Source organism: Culex pipiens, chromosome 2 (genome assembly GCF_016801865.2).
Source record: "Culex pipiens pallens isolate TS chromosome 2, TS_CPP_V2, whole genome shotgun sequence".
Lineage (NCBI taxonomy): Eukaryota > Metazoa > Arthropoda > Insecta > Diptera > Culicidae > Culex > Culex pipiens.
In genome coordinates this window covers 216214193-216236643 of record NC_068938.1, presented here as the reverse complement: position 1 = coordinate 216236643, position 22451 = coordinate 216214193, and the positions used below count along the sequence as shown (strand labels likewise).

General features: G+C 36.5%; 3 protein-coding genes across 4 annotated transcripts in view; 2 read left to right on the top strand and 1 right to left on the bottom strand.

Moving 5' to 3' along the window:
- Nucleotides 1–927: 927 nt before the first annotated feature.
- Nucleotides 928–1467, bottom strand: LOC120430088 (uncharacterized). The gene is made up of 2 exons (XM_039595175.2): nucleotides 1462–1467; nucleotides 928–1407 (listed from the first exon to the last, which is right to left on the bottom strand). The coding sequence occupies exons 1-2, from the start codon at nucleotides 1465–1467 to the stop codon at nucleotides 961–963; spliced, it is 453 nt and encodes a 150-aa protein (XP_039451109.1). The 3' UTR covers nucleotides 928–960.
- Nucleotides 1468–11170: 9703 nt separating this feature from the next.
- On the top strand, nucleotides 11171–17816 carry LOC120430089 (zinc finger protein 8-like). Of its 2 annotated transcripts, none has more exons than XM_039595176.2 (5): nucleotides 11171–11393; nucleotides 11467–12192; nucleotides 12244–12323; nucleotides 16807–17088; nucleotides 17149–17816. In XM_039595176.2, the coding sequence occupies exons 1-5, from the start codon at nucleotides 11386–11388 to the stop codon at nucleotides 17310–17312; spliced, it is 1260 nt and encodes a 419-aa protein (XP_039451110.1). In that variant the 5' UTR covers nucleotides 11171–11385; the 3' UTR covers nucleotides 17313–17816. The 2 variants fall into 2 exon arrangements, with proteins under 2 accessions (XP_039451110.1, XP_039451111.1); XM_039595177.2 differs by having other exon boundaries at nucleotides 11173–11393; nucleotides 12256–12323.
- Nucleotides 17817–17969: 153 nt separating this feature from the next.
- The window catches only part of LOC120431053 (phenoloxidase-activating factor 2-like), a 5778-nt gene continuing 1296 nt past the window's right edge, over nucleotides 17970–22451 (top strand). The window contains exon 1 of the mRNA XM_052708084.1: nucleotides 17970–18245. Coding sequence (XP_052564044.1) covers nucleotides 18123–18245 — 123 coding nt within the window. The 5' untranslated portion in view covers nucleotides 17970–18122. The remainder of the gene's footprint in view (nucleotides 18246–22451) is intronic.

Here is a 22451-nt window from a genome sequence, read left to right as displayed (position 1 = left end):
TTCAGCATTTTTCCTCCAAATCCATAATTGGAACTACCGTTGATCAAACCACGCACTCGACAACTCTTCTCAGTAAAAGAAATCTTCAAGTGGATTCCACCCGGTAAATGCAACTATATATATCGTACGACAAACGACGGAATGTGGTTCTGCGGTATAAGAAGGAGAAAAAAGAACGAATTTCCACTCACTGTCACTATACGAAAACCTCTTGAGCTAGCAGTAGTGTAGGTAATAAGAACTGGGTGGTTCACCACATATCTCATACATAATTCCCGCCCAGGAGAGGCAAAAGCACGCCGGCTGAACATGTGCCCTTGGTTGGATCATCCCCATTTCTCGTTCGTTCGGATTTCACCGAGAGGTCCTTCTCGAAGCAAATGTGGTGCAACATTTTCCGGAGAAGATGGGAACCTAAAACCACCGACGATATCGTTTTGCCATCAGTGAATAAATGAATTAAGATTAAATAAGATGAATGGGATGCACACGTACACATCATACCACACATACGGAGAGGCGGAGTAAACTGATCCAAGTTCCATCTTTTTTTTGCAGACCTCAATTGGGGAGGAATCCCTGAAGGAGGATCGGTTTCACTTGAAATGATGAGAAGAGGTGACGTGAAAAGCACTCATCTTCTCCGGTTGCATCGGAAAGAGAGATGGAGAGAGAGACTATAGAGACTAGGTTAGGTATCTTTTGTACGAAATGAGTCCGTCGTTGGGGAACAGAGTATGATGGATGGGTGCCCTCTTTTGGAAGATATGAGCGATTTTTTGTGTGATGGGTTATTGAAGGCACCACAATCAACAGATGACAGTGACACTTTTTTAGCTAAACTTTGTTGAAAAATAGGTGAAAAAAATACTTCTTTTAAATATTTACAATGCCATTTATTTTTTCAACAATCGCAAAATCTCTTTCCATAATTTATCAAGTCAAACCAAACCGATTCACTCAACCCCAGTACGGCTTCTTGTAGAACTGTCCACCGTAGTAGTGATCGTCCTTCACGACGACCGGACGCGCCTGCTCCACGTACACCGGGTAGGGCTTGGCCACCTCGACGATCTTCTTGTGCAGCACCGGAACGTTCACCTCGACGGGATAAGGCACAGGGCGATCAACAGCCACATGAACCTTCTTCTCAACGTACACGGGAACTTTCTTCTCCACGATGACGGGCACGTGCTTCTCCACGTGGACCGGATAGGGGACCTTCACCGCCACGGGGACGTGCTTCTCGACGGTCACCGGAACGGCGTGGTGCTGCTCGTACACCAGCGACGGTTCCTCGTAGTGGAAGTTGTGGCCGATTTCGATGATTCCGCGTTTGTCCTTCTTGGACTCCTCGGCGGGTGCTCCGGACGACACGGCGATGGCCACTGCCAAGACGATGAACAGCTTGGGGAAACGAGAGAGATCAGTACCAAATTGGGAAATTCACAAAACGCTTACCTTCATGTTGAGCGAGTTTAGTTGTTTAACGGTTGAAGAACCACAAACGAATGATACTGGCTCGATGGAGAGCGGCCAAGTTTTATAGTCCACCGTAGCCCGGTAGTGAGTTCAAATAATTTGTGAATTAGTTTTTCATATATGTTTGACCCTGAACGTGGCAAGCCAAGCTATCGGTTAGGCTTTTAACCAAAAAAAAAGAAGAGGAGACAGACTGATTAAATCGCTCGGTTGATACGGTTCACCGAGCTCGTTGAACCGGCTTTTACGCACATTTCCTTGTGGAATTCTTTAAATAGTTAAACAGTTTCTGTCTCCTCCCCATTCAGAATCGGCCCGAATTTTTTTTTGCCCCCTTCTCGAACCCGGTCAGAGCCGAGGGACAAAAACTTTGAAAAATATTTGCATCGGCCTAAGCTAAGGTGAAGTTTTCTAAGTAAATATTCTTCTTAGTCAAAAATGAGCAATTTCTCCAAAAATTTAATTATTTTTTCTCAATCACTACTTTTGATATTATTATCAATCCACTTCTACTATCAACTTTAGAGCCACATAAAGCCTGCTCTAAAGTGGTTTAGAGACCACTTTAGAGCAGTCTTCATGTTTATTTCGTGATCTAAAATAAGAAAAAAGATTTACCCAAGAGAAATTTGAAGTAGATCTCAAATACCGTAAGTATTCGGAAAATGTCTTCAATGTGCCACAAACTGGATCTGGAAATACTGTCATTAAACACCACTTAAGAATATTCGGAATTGATTGAACGTAGTGAATTTCAATGAAAAATCTTCGAAAACGTCTTACAATGCATTGGAAATTTTTTAAAACATATAAACAAAATTGTGGTGTTTCAGAAACAGGATTTTCTGATCGATTTGATGTCATCGACAAAGCTGCAGGTATTGCATAGAGCTTTTCAAAAAATATAAGATCGAAAAAAATACACTTTTTAAATTGGACTTTAAATTGGACATGGCACAAAATATCTAGATAAAATGTTAGCAGCTGCCCATACAAAAATGCGAGATAAATATTCAAGAACCTGTAACATAAGAAGGATTTTTTAATCTATTTGGTTTCTTCAGCACAATTGTTGATTATCAGGAAAATTTAGGAAAAAAATTACACTATAAAAAATATATTGTTTTTAATTCGCAAAGGTCGTTTCTAAGAAGTTTTCAATAGTAGGGGAAATATGCCCATTTTAATCACTCTAAGCCGTTCGACCAATTCTCATCACTTATGCAGTTTTCCGCTATTAAATCAACATTTTCAGATGTATCAACAATGGAGAGTTGCTTACTCACTTTTATTTGAGCTATTTATTACTTTGGAAAAGCCAAAAACACTTTATAAAAGCTGTAATTCATGTTCAAAGTGCTGATAGGCCGATAATAGAAATAGGCTGAGAAAGGGTATAGTTCCCCTAAGTTGTAGAGAATTTTCTCAGCTATTCAAATATATTTTTGAAAAAATGGACACTATTTAAAAATAAAATTAAAAATGGACTGTTTTTTTTTAAATGCCATGTGTGTGTGTGTGTGGTACAATCCAATACCCGCAGGCCGGCAGCGAAATTATGGGAAAGTATAATTTGTATCAGACTTGGGTTATGCTGATATAGCTTATCTCAGTCCCGGGTATTAGGTGGTGACAGCCCTCGCGCTGCTTCCAATGACCCATTTCAGAATGGCAGAGATCCTAGCGGCCCAATTCCGAGGTTATTGGGCATTGTCGGCCCCGCCTAAACATAGAACAAGAACCAGACGGATCCTAGAACTATCTTTAAACTTCCAATCCCATCATGCAAAACAGGGATCAGCGCGTATATAATGATAAATAATTGGCATTTGGCCCCAGCAGCTGGGCACCGAGTTGCGGCTGAGGACAAAAGCAAAGGCCAGCAGAGCCAACCAAGACCCCTACACAATCCCCCTTCCCTTCCCACGCCTTGTCTTTAACATCAATCCCTTCCCTACTAACCCCGAGTAGGCCGCGGGTAATCGGCTCCCCTCCCACTAACATTTACACACAAGATCCTCTGTAATTACTCTTAGCTTTAAGTAAAATGTAATTACAAAAGCCGACTCGGTCCTAACCAGGTCACAGCGCCGAAAAGGACCTAATAAAAATAATTTTATGAAAAAAGTGGAATTTGGGAAAAAACACTTTTTCTTCCTCTTTTCCCGTGCGAAAAAACGACGCAGGCCAAACACGATCGAAGCAAGCCTTGCCTCGCGAAGAGCAACAGCGAGACTCTGTTTTTTGAAAAAATGGCCATAACTTAAAAACAGCGTTTTCTTAAAAAAAATCGAAAGTTATTTTCGATTGCAAATGCTATTTTAATAATTTTTAGAATGTTTTTGATGGAAATTGCAGTACATATCAAAAGGCATTATTTTTCCATACAGTTTTAACTTGGCCAATAAAAGTCCGTCAAGCACTATAGCTCAAAAGTTAAACAAATCCACTGAAATATATAAAAATTTAATGAAAATCGAAGAGGTAAAGTTAGTAAAATCAAGTTTTTAAGAAAAAAGGTAAATTTTAAAAATATGTAAATTTTCAGAGTGTAACCTATTTTTCTGAATTTTACTCATTATAACCAACCACTTCGGTTAGAACTTTCCGTTTTATGTTTCAGATTATGAAATATTTATCTAGTTCTGCCTACTTTTTTTAATAGAAATTTACAACACTGCCAAATGAACTTGACCAACTTGGGTTATAGCCCAAAAGATGGCATTTTTTGTAATCGAAAACATATCTACATTTGGCAATTTTCAAAAAAAAATGTTTTGCGCAATTAATTTTTATCTGTGAAAACTCCAATTAGTTATTGTCCCTCGGCTCTGGCTAAAGTCGAGATGGGGGGAAATAAAAAAAAATATATAAATAAATTACAAGCCAGAATTTCAACATTTCAATGAAAAAATTGTTGAAAAATGCATTATGTCCAGTTGGCAATCATTAGGCTGGTACAAATATTACTCCACCAATTAAAATAAAACCTGGTTTCAGAAAAAAAAAAAATTTGAGATTGGAATAATGTAATATAATATTTTTATATGTAATTTTTGATGAACAATTTTGATAAAACATCTCTAATGAATATCACCTTTTAAAATATGAATTTAGTGAAAATTCCAATAAACATGAAATAGTATTACACTCAACCCCCGGTGGTTGGTCACTTTTTCGTTTGAAACTTTTTTAGTTTGTACCCCAACGCGTTGGTTGGTCAAAGTCAAACTAAAAAGTGACGAACTGTCACTTTTTACACGGCGCTCACGCACACTATCAAAGCAAACGTTTGGTAGTAGGTGTGAGCTCCGTGTACAAGGGGCGTCAAACTAAAAAGGGACCCCGTTCGTTTGACAACAGTTGGTGTCAAACCACTGGGGTTTGAGTGTATACTATCAAATTAGCAACCATCCAAAACATTACTTCTTTTCACTTTGAACCTATATTTTTATGCTGATTTTCTGCTTTTTTTTATTTTAATCATAATTTATTGTGGGTCTCGTGGCGCAGGGGTAGCGGCTTCGGCTGCCGATCCCGATGATGCTATGAGACGCGGGTTCGATTCCCGCCTTATCCACTGAGCTTCTATCGGATGGTGAAGTAAAACGTCGGTCCCGGTTTCTCCTGTCTCGTCAGAGGCGCTGGAGCAGAAATCCCACGTTAGAGGAAGGCCATGCCCCGGGGGCGTAGTGCCAATAGTTTCGTTTTTTTTTTAATATTAAGGTTGATCAGAGTGAATGATTTGTTACGATTAAGGTCAAATCGATAATCTTCCGCATACAAAAAACATTATGATTGCATTTTACGATTTTTTAAATGGTCATTTTATATTTAAAATTCATAATGAATCTTTCTCAGTTACAAAACGATGCTTAGTGCTCTCTTGTTTTAAAAAGGAATCCCACAGCTAGCTTAGTACAAGAGAGCATACAAGTATCGAAATTACAACATAATTCTGAAGTTTTTCAATCCAATAAATATCAAAAATTGACTCAAAAGTTAGTTATTCACTCCATAACAATCGCCAACAATCTGCAAATCAAACAACAAAGCACGTACGGCCAACTAAGATGACACCTCGTACAACTGCATCGTGTTGCTCGCCCAATAAAGAAAGAACAAAAAAAAGAAGTCTCCTCTGATTGAATATTCAACATGCAACGCGTTATCCCGATTCTTCTTCCCACCACCACCAGCCCGCGCCCCACCCTTTCTCGGAGGTCCAAGCAGGCCAGAATATTCATAATTTGCACCACCCTCTCTATGCGAAACAATAGAGGGAGAACAACAAAAAAAGGGTCCCGAAAGGTACTCCTGGCGATGGACAAAGTTTTTAAGCGTTTCTCTTTGTGCTTTGACCGCAATTTTTTTTTTCTATTTTTTGTTTTATGCTTTCGAGGTCAGGAAGTGCTCTCCGGAACCGACACCGACATCGAGAGAGGACAAATGCCGGTACTGGTTTTAAGGGGGAGGGGGAAAGGGACGTGTCCTTTTTTTTTCTTTCCACGGGGTATGAAAAGGTCGTGAGAACAATAGGAGAAAAAAGGGGGTGGAAAATTGTTGCATCTAGCCAAAGAGAGGAGACCTATCGGATGCAGATTCGTCGGAATGTGACTTTGAAACAAGCTTTGAATAGAGAATTTCCAAAGAGGCTGCAATGGATGGGTATCTGATTTTAAAAGTCTAAACAAGAGTGTGCACGTGGACGTGGTCGGCCGTTTGTTGTTTGTTGTTTGTTGTTTGTTGTTTGTTGTTTGTTGTTTGTTGTTTGTTGTTTGTTGTTTGTTGTTTGTTGTTTGTTGTTTGTTGTTTGTTGTTTGTTGTTTGTTGTTTGTTGTTTGTTGTTTGTTGTTTGTTGTTTGTTGTTTGTTGTTTGTTGTTTGTTGTTTGTTGTTTGTTGTTTGTTGTTTGTTGTTTGTTGTTTGTTGTTTGTTGTTTGTTGTTTGTTGTTTGTTGTTTGTTGTTTGTTGTGTGTTGTTTGTTGTTTGTTGTTTGTTGTTTGTTGTTTGTTGTTTGTTGTTTGTTGTTTGTTGTTTGTTGTTTGTTGTTTGTTGTTTGTTGTTTGTTGTTTGTTGTTTGTTGTTTGTTGTTTGTTGTTTGTTGTTTGTTGTTTGTTGTTTGTTGTTTGTTGTTTGTTGTTTGTTGTTTGTTGTTTGTTGTTTGTTGTTTGTTGTTTGTTGTTTGTTGTTTGTTGTTTGTTGTTTGTTGTTTGTTGTTTGTTGTTTGTTGTTTGTTGTTTGTTGTTTGTTGTTTGTTGTTTGTTGTTTGTTGTTTGTTGTTTGTTGTTTGTTGTTTGTTGTTTGTTGTTTGTTGTTTGTTGTTTGTTGTTTGTTGTTTGTTGTTTGTTGTTTGTTGTTTGTTGTTTGTTGTTTGTTGTTTGTTGTTTGTTGTTTGTTGTTTGTTGTTTGTTGTTTGTTGTTTGTTGTTTGTTGTTTGTTGTTTGTTGTTTGTTGTTTGTTGTTTGTTGTTTGTTGTTTGTTGTTTGTTGTTTGTTGTTTGTTGTTTGTTGTTTGTTGTTTGTTGTTTGTTGAATAAGGAATATGGAAAAAATCTGTTTTCCATCCGTTTTCCTAACAAATATTTGAAATCAAATCGTTTCATTTCAGTCCATTGAGCTGAAGAGTACCAACATTTTGTCCGGTCCAAAATCCTCCCCTCTGGCCACCAATACCGATGGGACCAATTCCGGGTTTCAAAAGAAACCACAAGAATGACAAAACATGTCAGTTCAGTTTCTTGTGCTCCAGCAATAGCATCCAGCAGCATCCGGCCAAAGTGAACCACAGATACGAACCCCGAATGATGGACACTTTTTTCGGAGCACGACATTTTCGGTTGCATCCTCAAGAGGCAAAACTGTCCTCGGAAAGTGATTCGAGTCCCAAAAAAGAGTAAATATCCCCACACAAGAAGAGATGGCGTTGTTCAGAGTGTAGCCCCCGAATGGCGTCAACCAGCACTACACGTCACAGCACTCGTCTCCTGAATGGTCAATTTAATTTCTATCGTCTTCCGTCATGTGATTCTTTCCTCCTCCTTTTCATACAAAACTCAATAAAGACGACGTCGACGATGATGATGAATTTCGATGGACTGCTGCATCGGCATCCGGTCCAGAGTCCAGAGTCCTGGCCTTTCCCGAAAGTGTTACGGAACGAAATTGGAGAATTTTGAGGTCGTCCAGCCAGGCACGGAGGAATGTGAACCGTTCTACCCGGTGCATACCAAAATTGTGGGACTTCTTGCACCCATTGCGGATGATGGACTTCGAGTTGGAATTTGAAGTGCGAGGGAGAAAAAGCACCCGAGCGTGTTTCTGTGGCATTATTGGTTTGCGGTGAATGTATACTTTTAGGCGCAGGAACAATGCAAGTTTCGATGCATGCTTGATAGGCACCGTCCTATTTTTAATTTTTTATGTTTTTTTGTTAAATATGGGAGTATTTTCTCAACAAAAACATTAAAAATCGGTTGAAATCTATTCCCAATATTTTTTCCATTGTTATAAATCAGTCATTTTCATCGCTATAAAAAATAGTATTGGATCAAAACATTCTTATATTCAAGTTTTGATAATATCACTTGAAAATTGAAACAAAGCTTATTTTTCGGTAAATACTATGGGTAATTCTCCGCCAACTCACACAGCAGTTGCCCCGACCCCTCTTCGATTTGCGTGAAACTTTGTCCTAAGGGGTAAATTTTGTCCTTGATCACGAATCCGAGGTCCGTTTTTTGATATCTCGTGACGGAGGGGCGGTACGACCCCTTCCATTTTTTAACATGCGAAAAAAGAGGTGTTTTTCAATAATTTGCAGTCTGAAACGGTGATGAGATAGAAATTTGGTGTCAAAGGGACTTTCATGTAAAATAAGACGCCCGATTTGATGGCGTACTCAGAATTCAGTTTTGAAAAAGTTGGTCGTCATCGATCATGGCCGTTCATGGTCACCCGAGACAGACACGGACGACGAAACAAAGAGAAACGCAAAATGTAACTTTTTCAAAACTTTTTTTCGTAAAATCGCGATAACTCGTGATGTTTATGAGCAAACTCCTTATGTCTATATATCAATTTTTTTGTAATGGAGTACCCGACGCGATTGGTAGTGAACAATGTATTTCTTATGGAGCGAACTGTCAAACTACCACTCGAATCGGGTATTCCATTGTCTGCTCCAGTCATGCCAGATATACAGATAAATCTGTATTTTACAGATTTTTCGATCCCAAAAATCACAAAAATCTGTATATACAGATTTTAAAAAATTGATTGTATTTAAAAATTTCAACAATTTAGTAATTGAATTATGCTTTAATATCACTAAAAAGCTTAAATCTGCTGTTAAAAGTTTAGAAATGTCTTGTATGGCTTCGAATTTGACATAATACAGATAAAATACAGATTAATCTTAAGTAAAATACAGATCTTCCATAAAATAATCTAGCATCGTTGGTCTGCTCTACAACTTTGTAGAACATTGTTACACTCTAAAAAATAACCCTGCAAAGTTAGAAAAAACACGAAATCTTAAAATGAAAAATTTTGTTCTAAATGAAAAAATGACCCTTCTGGGTCAATGTAGATTCGAAAAGTACATTAAATTTCCCATAAAATGACATGTTCCAATATTTTTTACAGTCGAGTAACGGAAAATGGGAGAATTTTTAAAACTTTTTTAGTGTTTTTTTTCGATGAAAAATACGTTTTTTCGGAATTCTGAGTACGCCATCAAATCGGGTGTCTAATTTTACATAAAAGTCCCTTTGACACCAAATTTCTATCTCATCACCGTTTCAGGCTGCAAATTATTGAAAAACACCTCTTTTTTCACATGCTCAAAAATGAAAGGGGTCGTACCGCCCCTCCGTCACGAGATATCAAAAAACGGAACTCGGATTCGTGATCAGGGACAAAAGTTACCCCTTAAGACAAAGTTTCACGCGAATCGAAGAGGGGTCGGGGCAACTTTTCCCGATTTCGTGTGAGTTGGTAGAGAAATACCCCTATAGAAAACAGAACTCCTATTCTCTTGTTAATTTTCTACAAAACATGATATAATTCATTAAACCTAAGTAAAAAACATTTTTTACCATGGTTAAAAAAATAAAAAAAACATGATTAATTTAGTATCTAATACTTATGTATTATTTTATTTCAATTAGTGTTACTTTTTGGGAAACAATTGAAAAAAATGGTGGCAAGAAAAAAAAATGCTTTATTTTAATTATAACAGCGCTTCACAATATTTTTTATACATTTTTTTTAATTTACCAAGACCAAAGCATGGGAAAAGTTATAACTCAGGATTATTAAACATCAATAAGGCCGTTGCAAATATTTTATAAATTTAATGTCCCTCGGCTCTGACCATAGTCGAGAGGGGGGGCAAAAAGATAAAAAAATATAAAAAAATGAAATTACAAGCCTAGGTTTCAACATTTGGATGCAAAAAGTGTTTTGAAATGCATTTAACACGCGTCTAGTTGCTCTCCAATCATTAGTTTTCAAAATATGGAGATATTGACGGATTTTTTTTTTTTGCGAAAAAAAAACTTTTAATTGGTATTTCATGAAAATTTAAAATGTTTTCAAAAGAGCTCAAACATGCTTAATATGATTATAAACGCAGGAAAATGCATTTTAACTGGTTTTCAGTTGATTAAACTTTAATTTTCATTAAAATTTTGAAGTTTTTCGAAAAAATATTTTTTTGCCCCCTGATTATTCAGGCCGACTTTGAAGGGGGGGGCGACATAAACTTTGAAAAATATTTGCAACGGCCTAAATTGCATGTTTAAACTAGTTCAACATTCTATTACAGAAGGCAAACTCAACTGAACATTGTAAAAATAATGTAAACAAAACCACGTTCATGCACGTCATGCAAAACAGTTTATTGATAACTGCACTGATAACTCTTTCAAATAAAGTATTAAAATTAATAAAATTAGAAAAAGAAAGACTTTTAGGCTAACTTTTGCTATCAACATTCAACATAAATATTGAAAACGTGGTTTGCTATTTATTTTTTTTTCTCGAATATAACCCCGTAACTACTCTTAATTTTCCTCAGAATTTTCAAATCCAATTTTTTTTCTTGTCCTTCTTTTTATTGTTGAGCTCGAATTGTTTTTTTTTTGCCTTTTTTCGGCACCCTTCGCAAACGTCAAACCATACAAAATTGCAGCCGGATCTTTTCCGGGAGAGATCCGGCAGCAATCTGTACAGATTTGCCGTTTGCTGAGGGTGCCGAAAAGTTTGGTTGCTTGCAAAAGACAATAGCAACTCTTAAGTTCATCTAGATTATTTAAATTAAATATGTTGGTAAGATAACAGGCAATCAATCACTCAAATTTTACTAAATTACGAAACTAAATTTGTCATGGTTCGATTATCCAAAGTCCCATTCAAACAATCAGATAGTCGAACTTCTGATAATCGAGGCTTCGAATAATCGGGATTTTTTTAAGCTGCTTTATTTATGATCATATTTAACTAAACTCCATCCCGTGCATGACTCTCTCATTATCACCGTGCTCTACGATCCGCCATCTTTTTTCCACCGGACCATCCAGTCAGCTGTCAAACTTTTTTTCTTCTCTTATCCTCTCTTTTTCTTCATTCTCTCCTCTCTCTCCCCATGCATGCCTCGTTCATCTTCTTCGTCGTCATCGTCGCCGTAGCGCACTCTCTCTCTCGGGCTATGCTTTGCAAGAGGGTCGTCGTCGTCGTCGTCTGGCCTGGCCTGCTAGCGTTGTTTTGCTAAATTCCTACACCCTTTTCTCGCAGTCAAGTTGAGTTTGAGAGCAGCAGCCACCATCAAGAAGAAAAAAGGTGAAAATTTTGCCGCAAATCGAGCTGAAAAGTAGGCAGCGCCGTTCGGATGTAAACAAACAATGAACTTGTGAGTATTTTTGTGGGTGGGAAAGGCGAAATGGTGCGGATTAGTGATTTTTTCTTTCCAATTTTTTTGACAGCTTCATCCCGAACGACCAGCTGAAGCGGGATGGAATCTACCTCCCACAGCATCTTCCTATGCTCCCGCCGGGACTCCAGCAGAACCACTACCAGCTGCAGCAAATCCACCAGCAACACTTGCAACAGCAGCAGCAGCAACAACAGCAACAGTCCACTGCCCAGCACCATCAGCAGCAGCAATCTGGTAATCCGCCACCCCCGCAACAGCAACTACAACCTCCACCGGGGATGATTGTCAACCTGAAGAAGGAGATCGATCCGTACGAGAACAATACACCTCCGGTGTCGCATAACGTCGTCGTCCAGCACATCCAGCACCAGCTGAACGTGCCTCAACTGCTGGCCGCCGGAGGACTGCTGCAGCAGCCTCCCCAGGATCAGGGTTCCGCTGGCGGACCACCTTCTGGAGCGACTCCCGCACCTGCCACCACGGGCAAAAAGAAGAAAAAACCGAAAGCGGCCAAAACCATCGTTCTGCCACCCCTTCCGGAGGGGTTTATCATCAAGATCAAGGAGGAGTACACCGAGAACTACGTGCGCACCGTTACCAAGATCCCCGAGGAGCAGTTCATCCGGACGATCAAACCGCCGGGCAAGAAGGAGCGCAAGTACCACGACTACAACCAGGTGTCCGAGTATCGGTGCGACATCTGTGGCAAGTACTTCAAGGACAAGTACAAACTCAACTACCACGTCCGGATCCACAGCCCCGAGCTGTCCCACAGGTAGATATGGAAAGGCTTTGGGCTTTACAATGCGATACTAAACATTCGAAGGTTTACTCACAGGTGCGACGAGTGCGGCAAGGTATTTGCCCACCAGTCAACGCTGACCAACCACAAGCGGATCCATTCGGGTAAGTAGTGAGTAGCGCGTGTCGTACGATAGGAGGGGAAAGTCGGATGTAGATTCAACGTACAACGTCTTCAGAACCCTCACGGTTCAAAGATATGTCACTTATTTGGCCACTATTGCTAGTACCTTTCAGGACTAAGTAACACTGAGCTTAGAGTGTTCGAATCGAGGTAGAGGCCTTTGTCCCAATAAGCGTGAATGCTCTGGAAAAGCCCATGTCCCAGAGAAAAGAGTTGATTTCAGATATAATTATGAATGGTATAGAAGATACAGTCCTTCATTTGGAATAGTCGTGGTTCATGGATATGTCCCTTTGGCTTAGTCAATGGCAAGTAGCTGCACGGAATATGCCACCCTGTGTTCCTAAGTAAGTGACGACTATCACGTGTTGATACTTTTTGGTTTCTCGGATTTAGGGGTGGAATTCAATCTGTTAAATAAGCGATTCAAATTCAAGTTCTTCGACCCCATTTTAGTCAAATTACTCAAATTAGAGTTTTCGATTGCCTTTCAGCATACCAAATACACTTTTTCAGTATTTCAACATTGCTTTTTTGGGCGCCATCTTGGATTTAAACATTCTAAATCACTTTAGAGCAAGGCTAATAACGATAAAATTATCGAGATTCGATAACGATAACAATGGTTCTATCGTTATCGTCGGGACGATAACGATAATCTATCGTTATCGTTTTTCCGATAGTTCTATCGACGATAATTTTATCGACGATAACGGACGCTAACTTATATTTAATATAATTCTAAAATTGACTAAAACCAACCAAATTATGTTGAATTTTCAAATATATTTAAAAAAAATATTTTAATAGTATGGTAAGTCTTAACGAATAAATACAAAAAACAATCACAAAATACCTTATTCATTTGAAAGTACTCAAATTTTTATAATTTGCAATATGGGTATCAAACGATTCGAAATTTTGCATGCATTTTCGTCGTTTTAGAGTTTTTTGAATGAAATACTTTTTTTACAAAATACCATATTTTTTCGAAAATACTGAAAATTTTAAAATTCGATTATAACATCAAACGATTCGAAATTTTGCATGTATTTTAACTGTTTTAGAGTTTTTTGAATGAGATACTAAAATTTTCACAAAATACCATATTTTCTCGAAAATACTAAAAATTTTATGATTCGCAATATGGGTATCAAACGATTTGAAATTTGGCATGTATTTTAACTTTTATATAGTTTTTTAAAGAAATACTAAAATTTTCACAAAACACCGTACTCTGTCCAAAATACTGAAATTTTCATAATTCGCAATATGGGTATCAAATGATTGCATGTATTTTAACTTTTATAGAGTTTTTTTAATGAAACATTAAAATTTTCACAAAATACCGTATTTTCTTGAAATTTGAAATAAAATTTGAGTGTTTCATTCAAAATACTCGAAACCAGTGAAAATGTATGCAAAATTTCGAATCGTTTGATACTAATATTGCGTATTATGAAAAAAAATACGGTATTTTGTGAAAAAAAAAAAACTCTAAAACAGTGAAAATGCATGCAATATTTTTAATCGTTTGACACCCATATTGCAAATTATAAAAATTTGAGTACTTAAAAAAAATCGGTATTTTGTGGAAATTTTAGAATTTATGCTTTGAAACTTACTACATTCTAGAAATATATTCTAAGCGAATGCATTAAAAATTTAACATGGTATTGATAGATTAAGTTAATTTAAAAAAGATTTTGAAAATGAGTTATCGTCCAAATTATCCAAATAACGATAACGATCGTCCAGACGATAACGATAACCATTATCGTTATCGTTAGACGATAATATTATCGACGATAATTCTATCGATTAACAACCTTGCTTTAGAGCATGTTTGGGGTCATACACGGGGATGCTACGGCTGTCATCTGCATACAATGTCACTGAAGCCTAAAAAGTACCAAAGTTTTGGTGTCTAGTGTCAAAATTATGGGGAGAAACATGACGAAAAGGGCGCAAAATCAAAAGGACGATAATCATTTTTTCTTTATTTTTGTTTTGTTAGTTAAAATGAAATTAAATGTGTACCATTATCCGGGGCAAATCGGGACACATGGGATGAATTGGGAAGTGATTTTAGCAATGTTTTTGCACAATATTTGGATAGTTTTTATTGGTTTCAGTTAGAATAGACACAAAACAACTAAATTTGAATTTTTATGTCTAAAAACAGCTGTTCATAGAAGGCTTTCTGGTCGAAAATTTACCAACACATTCAAACCACGGGGTACCATAGAAGTTGGTTTGATTGACTCAAAAACATGCTTTCTTGTAATGCACCATGCTTCCTCGAAACTGCATGGTAGTGAATACTAAATCATGATCATCTTTTCCGTATTGGAGGGTTAAAATTACTATGCATTACTGGACATCGTAAAATTGACAACGTAATTTATTCAAATCAAGTTTGTGCGGTTTGTTTTTAGCAAAATACATCGTGCCTCAATTTACTTCACAATATGGTAGCAATAACCATGGTTGGGATTTCAGTGCTTGAGTATTATCTAGCTTTAAACTTAATGTTACGATCAATTGTTTCAGGTGAAAATTTTTGCTCGGATATCCCATTTTTTGGAGATGAAATTATCAAATTCGAGTTCCTGAGCCAATTTCAGAATAACATGTCTTATAATGTCTATATTTATCCATTTATACTATTTACTAAACTAAAATTTAAAAAAATTGCCGATCCCTAAGTTGCTATGGGGCGCGGGTTCGTTTCCCGCCTTATCCTCCTGGAGCTTTTCGTTCAATGTTCGCCCGTTAATATTAGTATTCAGTCTGCAAAAACGGTGTAATTGTCTTTTTTTCTTGTTTTTTTTAAATGGATGAAAATAACATTTCTATTCCTACATGTCGCCAATGAGCTCCAGGTCTAAAATTGCAATTTTTTCACTAAAATGCTTATAACTTCCGTTAGATTTGAACAATTGGGATGCTTCACCCTTCATTTTGTTGCATTTTTTAAGCCCTATTTAAGAATTTTAAGACTCAATTGAAATTTGCCTTAGTTGCAGATTTATTAAATTTTTCTTAGGTATTTAAAAATTCGAAAGTTGTGTAAAGATTTTTTCTACTTTCCATTGAGCTAGAGTGCTCATATTTATAATTATTATTATATTTTGATTTGTGACCCTCTGAAATGTTTATCCCGAAACAGCGCCACCAAACATTTGGTGGCGGCTTCAGCAAGCTCCGTCAGTATCACGGTCCTGGGGTCATACAATCAAAAACAAAAAAAATCGTGATTTGATTATCCGAAGATTCGAGTTGCATTGTAAATTTGATTTTGGTTAACCGCGGTGGATTTTCTTGAAATAATTTGTTGGCGTCGAACTGTCAAAAATTGATCGCGTTAGCCACAGTTTTTTGTGTGATCAATGTGGTAGATGCTTTGGTGGATTTTTAACAGTTCAAATTATTTCAAGAAAATCCACCGCGGTTAACCAAAATCAAACTAACAATAGAATTTCGATCATCCGAAGTGTTTTTTTTTTTTTTTTTTTTCGAGGCCTTTGGATAATCGAGTCTCGACTGTACCGAAATCATTCCTATTCCGCACGTTAACGTGCCCGACAGCAATCTCCTTTGCAAGCCATTCGATGTACTTCCGTTTGGTCAGGCAAACCGTTTGGTTAGCCCAATGGAATAGAACAAACGAGTTGTGGATAGATAGATCGATGATGTTTTTAAAAACCGCCTTCGACCACCTCCGTGTAATTCGCTGGCACAAGAATTTCTTAGTCACCTTGTCCGTGCAGAAGACTCCACCCTTGAATTTGTTGTACGTCTGTATAACAGCTGTATCCTCCTTTTTTCTTTCGGAGTGCTCCGATGCTGGAGAGGTTTTGGGCGACCATATCTTGGCACAGAGGCACGGATGTGAAAAAATTGTCGAACACGACATGTCGCATGTCAACATTTCGTAGTCCACGAACTCCAAGAAGGCTATTTCGGCGACCGGATCTTTGCAATCGCTAAGTTGAAGGAGCCTTCTTCATATTGCATGCGGCTTTCGTTCCAGTCGGTTGAACGGTACGTTGTGCTCCATTGCATAGTTCGGCCCTGTTCATGAAAAATTCTTTTACGGCTTTGTTGCAATCCACTTGAGACCGATACTCGAAAAGTAAGAAAGACTCAATTAATCAGAGTAACTAACAGTAATAGTTTATTTTAGAAGTTGTATAATATCAGTCGTTAGCAGCACGTGTTATTTGTTTATCTTCACTCCTCGACTGACAGTTCGACCACAGGGTGCACATACCGCACTCCTGAACCCGCACAGGGTACCACAGGCTTCATTGTAATCTTCGTCCGTTTCAAAGGGCATAGGTTCGTAACTTGGGGTAATTTGGGGGCGTAATTAAAGCAAAAATTTAATGGATTGATTACCAAAACCGCATAATCGATCTTGTTGATGTTTATGACTCACAAAAAACCCATTCTCCATAGGCGAGCGCGCCTTCAAGTGCGCCACCTGCGGCAAGGCGTTCGTGCAGAGTTCGGCCCTCTCGAACCACACCAAGATCCACACGGGCGAGCGGCCCCACGAGTGTCTCATCTGCGGCATCAGCTTCATCCAGAAGATCAACCTGATCTACCACATCCGCATTCACAGCAACGAGCGGCCGTACCGGTGCAACATCTGCAACAAGTCGTTCATCCAGCAGAGCCATATCAAGAACCACATGAAGGTGCACAAAAAGGGCAACCCGCTGGACTGCAGCATTTGTGGTGGGTTGAGGGTTGGACTGTTTGCGAAATCTTGAACTCAATTTGAAAAACTTTTTTCAGGGAAAAGCTACACGGATCTCAACGAGCTGACCGAGCACTACTCGTCCCACACGGTCGAGCTGCCATTTCGTTGCCAGACCTGTGGAAAGTGCTTTGCCCAGGCGAACCACCTCAAAATTCACAAGAAGAACTTTTGCAACAAAAGCAGCGGCGGCAACAATTGAGAGAAAGAGAAAGGGAACGCTACTCAGAAACAATACTAAACAATTAAAGAAGAGAAAACTAAAATTGTACGCGACAAACACTGCTGTCACTGTGCGGAATCAGGTTTTATTCTGCAATCATTTTTGTTAACTATAGCCTTAAGTTACAGAAATACAAACAACAAAAATAGAAACAGGCAGGAAATTATCAGTTTTCCGTTTTTTGCGCGTAGACAGCGAGAAAGAAAGAGAAAGAGCGATTTATATTATATTATACTGATTACCAGTTTTAACAGACTTACACAAACACACACAAGTTTATATACAAAACCCCGCAGCCGTGTCCTTTCCCCCTTTCCAAGAGGGTAAAGGGAACAAAACAAACAGAGAAAGAGAGTTTTAAATATTATTATTTTTTCCTTTTCGTTTTTGTGATAGTAAAACTAAACGTGTTTTCATTAACAATACCTACTTTAGACAGAGATCATATGCATGCTAGAAAGAGCAGTAAAGAGAGAGAGAGAAAGAGCAATTTTAATCTCGTTTTCGTTGGCGCAATCCGAGTCAATAAGCAAAAACAAAACAAACAAGAAGAAAAATGCTGCTGTTCTGAATCATTAAATATGTAGGAAATTAAATGCTCGCCGGCTAGCGATTTAACTCAAATCCGAACAAGTCCTCAAAAAAACTTGATAACGCACAAAACAGGGATTCCCCAGAAAGAAGATCGCGTGCCCGCTTTGTAAAATTTGCCACTGTCTGGGCTCAGTTTCGCGGTGGCAGTCGAAGGAGCAGGTTGAACATTTTAATAATTGTGGAAAGTGAACAAAGATGAAGCCGATAACGACGGGGAGAACTTTGATGCTGTGGTTGGCGATTTTCTGTGCTTTTGGGATGGTGATTGCTCAGATTGAGGACGATTACGACGACGATGATCCTTTTAAAAGCATGAGGGTAAGTAAATGGAAACAGTTGAGCATTCATCAGAATTTCAAAGCACCTTTTCAACACAATAAATTGAAGCTAAATTTAGAGTTTTGAAATTAATGATCAGAAAATGTCACGAACGTTTCATTTTTTTACATTGAAAATTGGATTAAACTCATCCGACAAATTCGGAACAGTTCAGAGAAATTTAAAGGTGCACAGTAGTGTGTCCCAAAAAAAAGGCGATGTGGCGGAAACCTCGCGATTTGCGATTTACTGAAAAATGGTCTGTTTTCATAGAAAATATCATATTTTGTTCTAAACCCTTTAAAAAAATGGGTTCAAATTACCCCGTATTTTATTTTAAATCATTGTTAGGAATCCTACCAATAATGTTCTGTATTCATACTGATCCAAGAAGTCGTCAGTTTTTATTGGCAGCATGTTTAAGTTGGAAAAATTATTTTTTGCCTGATTTTTTTACGAATTTCCCTCAAAAATCCTTCTAAATAAAATTTGGCACCAAAACCAATACCATAATCATGTAGTTAACAATTTTCTGAACAATTTTGCTTTTTAAACAATTAGTTTTTGTCACTTCAGTACCAAGATACAGCCATAAAAAATCGGGAAAAAAAGTCGGGAATTTGTGATTTTTTGTCAAAAAGTTGGGAAAAGTCTGGAATCTCAAGTATACTCGAATGAAAATTATTTTCTATCTTTTGAATAATTTTAGTATTTTTAAAATATTTTGCTTAATTTTCAATTTAAATACTTTTAGTTTTTTGTGAGTACTTTACAAAAAAATAAGGTACCTTTCACTATTTCGATTTATTTATTGAGCAATTCCATCTCAAATCAGGAATTTTTGTGGTACTTTTGTACCCGACCCTCTCCGATTTCAATGAAACTTTGTAGAGCTGTCAAAGGCAAACTTATGGGAAATTGGACGAGCTTTCCGGTAAAAATATTGTCGAGACTGAAAAATTAAGTCTGTCATATAGGCCCCCAAAACCAAAGCTAAAACTCTATTCGCCACCTACATTCGAGTAGGAGAACTTTGGTGCAAGGTTACGTTTACGGTTTTGCGCGATAAGTGCAAAGGGGAGTGAAAACTATTCTAAGATTTTTTAAAAGAAAATTGATTTTTTGGAATAAAATAAAGTTAACAGGAGGTAAGAAATAAAAAGTTCTATCGACTGACTTTTTGATTTTTTTGCTAAGTTGTCTTTTTCATTGAAAATTCTGAGATCCGGATTGAAAACGTGAGAATGAGGTTAGATTGCTAATTTTGAAAATCAATCCAATTATCATTTTTCAAGCGGATCTTTGCTTTTATGGAAGAAGTGACTTTAAAAAATAATTGTCCACTTGAATAATCTACATTCTCAATTGATTAGTTATGTTTTGGTTGATTAAAACATTCCCTTATTTTGAATCAGATAATGAACAGGTTAAATCGACCATCACAAAAATATTTTCGTTTATATCAAATAAGCTATTTATTTCTTACCTGAAATTGGTATAATTTGCTATTAATGTCGATTTTACGATGAAGTAAAACAATTTCAAATTTCAAACCAATTTACTCGCTGTAGGTTATAATGAAAACATCACCCCAAGTTTGAGCGTCCTCTAGTGGGGGGTAATTTTGACGTTTGATTGCCTATAGAAAATGCAAAAAACCACCAAAAAAGCTATTTTTTTCAACATTTTTATTTTTAAAACCGCTGTATCTTCGCAAGGATTGGACTTAGGACAATGGTCAATATGGAGACTTTTATGTTAAATTGTCTGGAGAATCGATTCCCACTATCGGTTTTTGAAAATTTTGACGTTTAGACCACTTTTCAAAAAACAGTTTTAGTAAATGATTTTTGTATTTTTTTAGGAAAGACATACCATCCTGCATTTTTCGTGAGTCTTTTTGTAACATCTTAGGCTTTTTTCTCAAAAATTTTGAACGGAGAAAAATCGTGACTTCACCTTAAAATTTAACTTTTAAACATAAAAATTGAAAAATCCCATAGAAGTGGCGTGTATTTTTCTTTCAGTGTATTTTTTTCAGAAATCCCGTCCAATTTCCTACAAATTTGTCTTTGACCACTTTTTGGTACGATGCAACGCCTTCGAGATAAAGTCATTTTTAAATTACAGAATGAAAAATTATCTAAACAACTTACGCCCTTCTCAAATGTAATTTTCGAGTACAATTGGCTCCATATACACAAAAATGGCTTATATAGGCCTCGGATAACATGCCTACAAAGTTTCATTGAAATCGGAGAGGGTCGGGTACAAAAGTACCACAAAAATTCCTGATTTGAGATGGAATTGCTCTATTTTGGTTTTGTTGATTTTTATACAATTGATTGGAAGCTGTTATGACAAAACTTTTGAAAAAAATAATTTTCTGTTTTTCACTATTTCAATGACGAAAATGTCCACAAAATACATACAAACCTGAAATTTAAAAATAAGCATTTGATGGATGTACTTTTCTGTTTTATAGATTGAAATAACTTAACTTAATTGTTTTCAATCATCAATTTTGCTCAATCTCATGTGAGCTTAAAAACTAACCCGCTCTTAAAAAACTTTGAGCACCCCTGCTCTTAAGCTTTTTTATGAGCATGGTTCAAAAAAATGTATATAAAGGTTGATAGTCATTTAATAGAAAAACTTGACTATCAAATGAAAACAAAACTACAAAGCAATTGATTTTTTTTGCATATTTTGAAATTATAAAAGTGATGAAGACATTTTAAATTTAGGCCATTACAAATATCTTTTATGAATTTGTCTATTCAAATCTCTTGCAAAATATAAGTGTTGAAGCATGAATTCTTATTGTACTTGATTTCGCATTGAAATATAATGGAAAACTGACAAGTTAAGAAATCAACATGGATTATTTTATAATTTTAATATCAGAAAACGCAATATTAGAAAAATAAATTTATAATAACTTTTTTATTAGCATGAACTCAAAATAATAATTACATTGAAAAAAAATGTAACGGCCTTAAAGAACAAAATTTAATGTTTGGCAATGTTTAAAACGAAGCATAAAATCTAATGTATTTTTTAGATTTGAAATTTTCAATTTTCAATTTGATTGTTTTAGATTTCTTAAGTACTTTTTTTTATATTTATTAAGAAATTTTATTCGATGGTGGATGTCGAATTTTTTTATAAACAGATTTTGCAATATTTTTTCGGGTGAGAAATTCCAATTATTTGAGGTTCTGGAAAAGTCGGGAAATTGAAATTGGGATTTGAGTGGCCACCCTAGGAAAACTAAATTTTATCACTTACACCAATGTTTCAGCTACTGCCAGCATTGTATTTGTTTCCAAATCTTGTGCATTGTTTTATAACATCAATTTACAAGTTTTTTTTTTAAAAAAAAGGTCCAATAAACCAAATTTGCAGTTTTTGCTTTTTGGGTGTTTTTGAAACAGCCTTGAATGCATTTTAAATTAACCGCCTTTAGTACAACAAAATCAACATTTTTTTTCGAGATTTTGAGGAAATTGCTTTTTTATTCAAAAAAAATAAACATCAGTAGATTAGCTTCAAATCAATTTTTTTTACAGTCAAAACCCACTTAAAAGTGGTTTTTACTAACAAAAAAAATATTTATTTCTACAAAATCGTGAATTAATCTGCTCAGATTTTACTAAAATTTCCAAAAGAGCAAAGGTATATAGAATATTAGGGTGTAACAACATTATCGTAATTCTAACAAAGATTTTTTTTTTGGTTTCTTTTGCTAAGAAAAATCTTCACAGTTTGTAGGTCCCTGGCTTGAGTGTTAAGTTATGTCAATAAGTCATTCCAGAATGTGAACAAAGTTCACGCCAGGAAGAAATCTGTTCAACTTTCATGGTGAACCATTCTAAAATTAAGGTTTTGAACAGTTTCTTCCTGATAGTTCCGGGTGGCATGAACTTTTGTTCACGTTAAGGGTCGATTTTTTTGTACAATCATTTACGGATTTCCCAAACTGATAACAAAAAATGTGTTGCTCTTTTTTGGGAAGCCCAACATGTGTCTAGTTTTCTAGATTAAGTTTTTTTTTTAATTAATGCAACATTTCTGATGACCTTATTATTTTCAAATACTTTTTTAGATTCAAAACAAAATTATCATGCTATTCACAAAAAAAAACATAATTTAGGTTGAGTTTTTTTGCATTAAGCGTATCTCAAATTTATTTCATTAATCATT

Coding starts and splice junctions, on each gene's coding strand:
- LOC120430089 (XM_039595176.2), top strand. Junction 12,193..12,243: donor AGCCCCGAGCTGTCCCACAG/GTAGATATGGAA, acceptor AAACATTCGAAG/GTTTACTCACAGGTGCGACG. Junction 12,324..16,806: donor CCACAAGCGGATCCATTCGG/GTAAGTAGTGAG, acceptor CATTCTCCATAG/GCGAGCGCGCCTTCAAGTGC.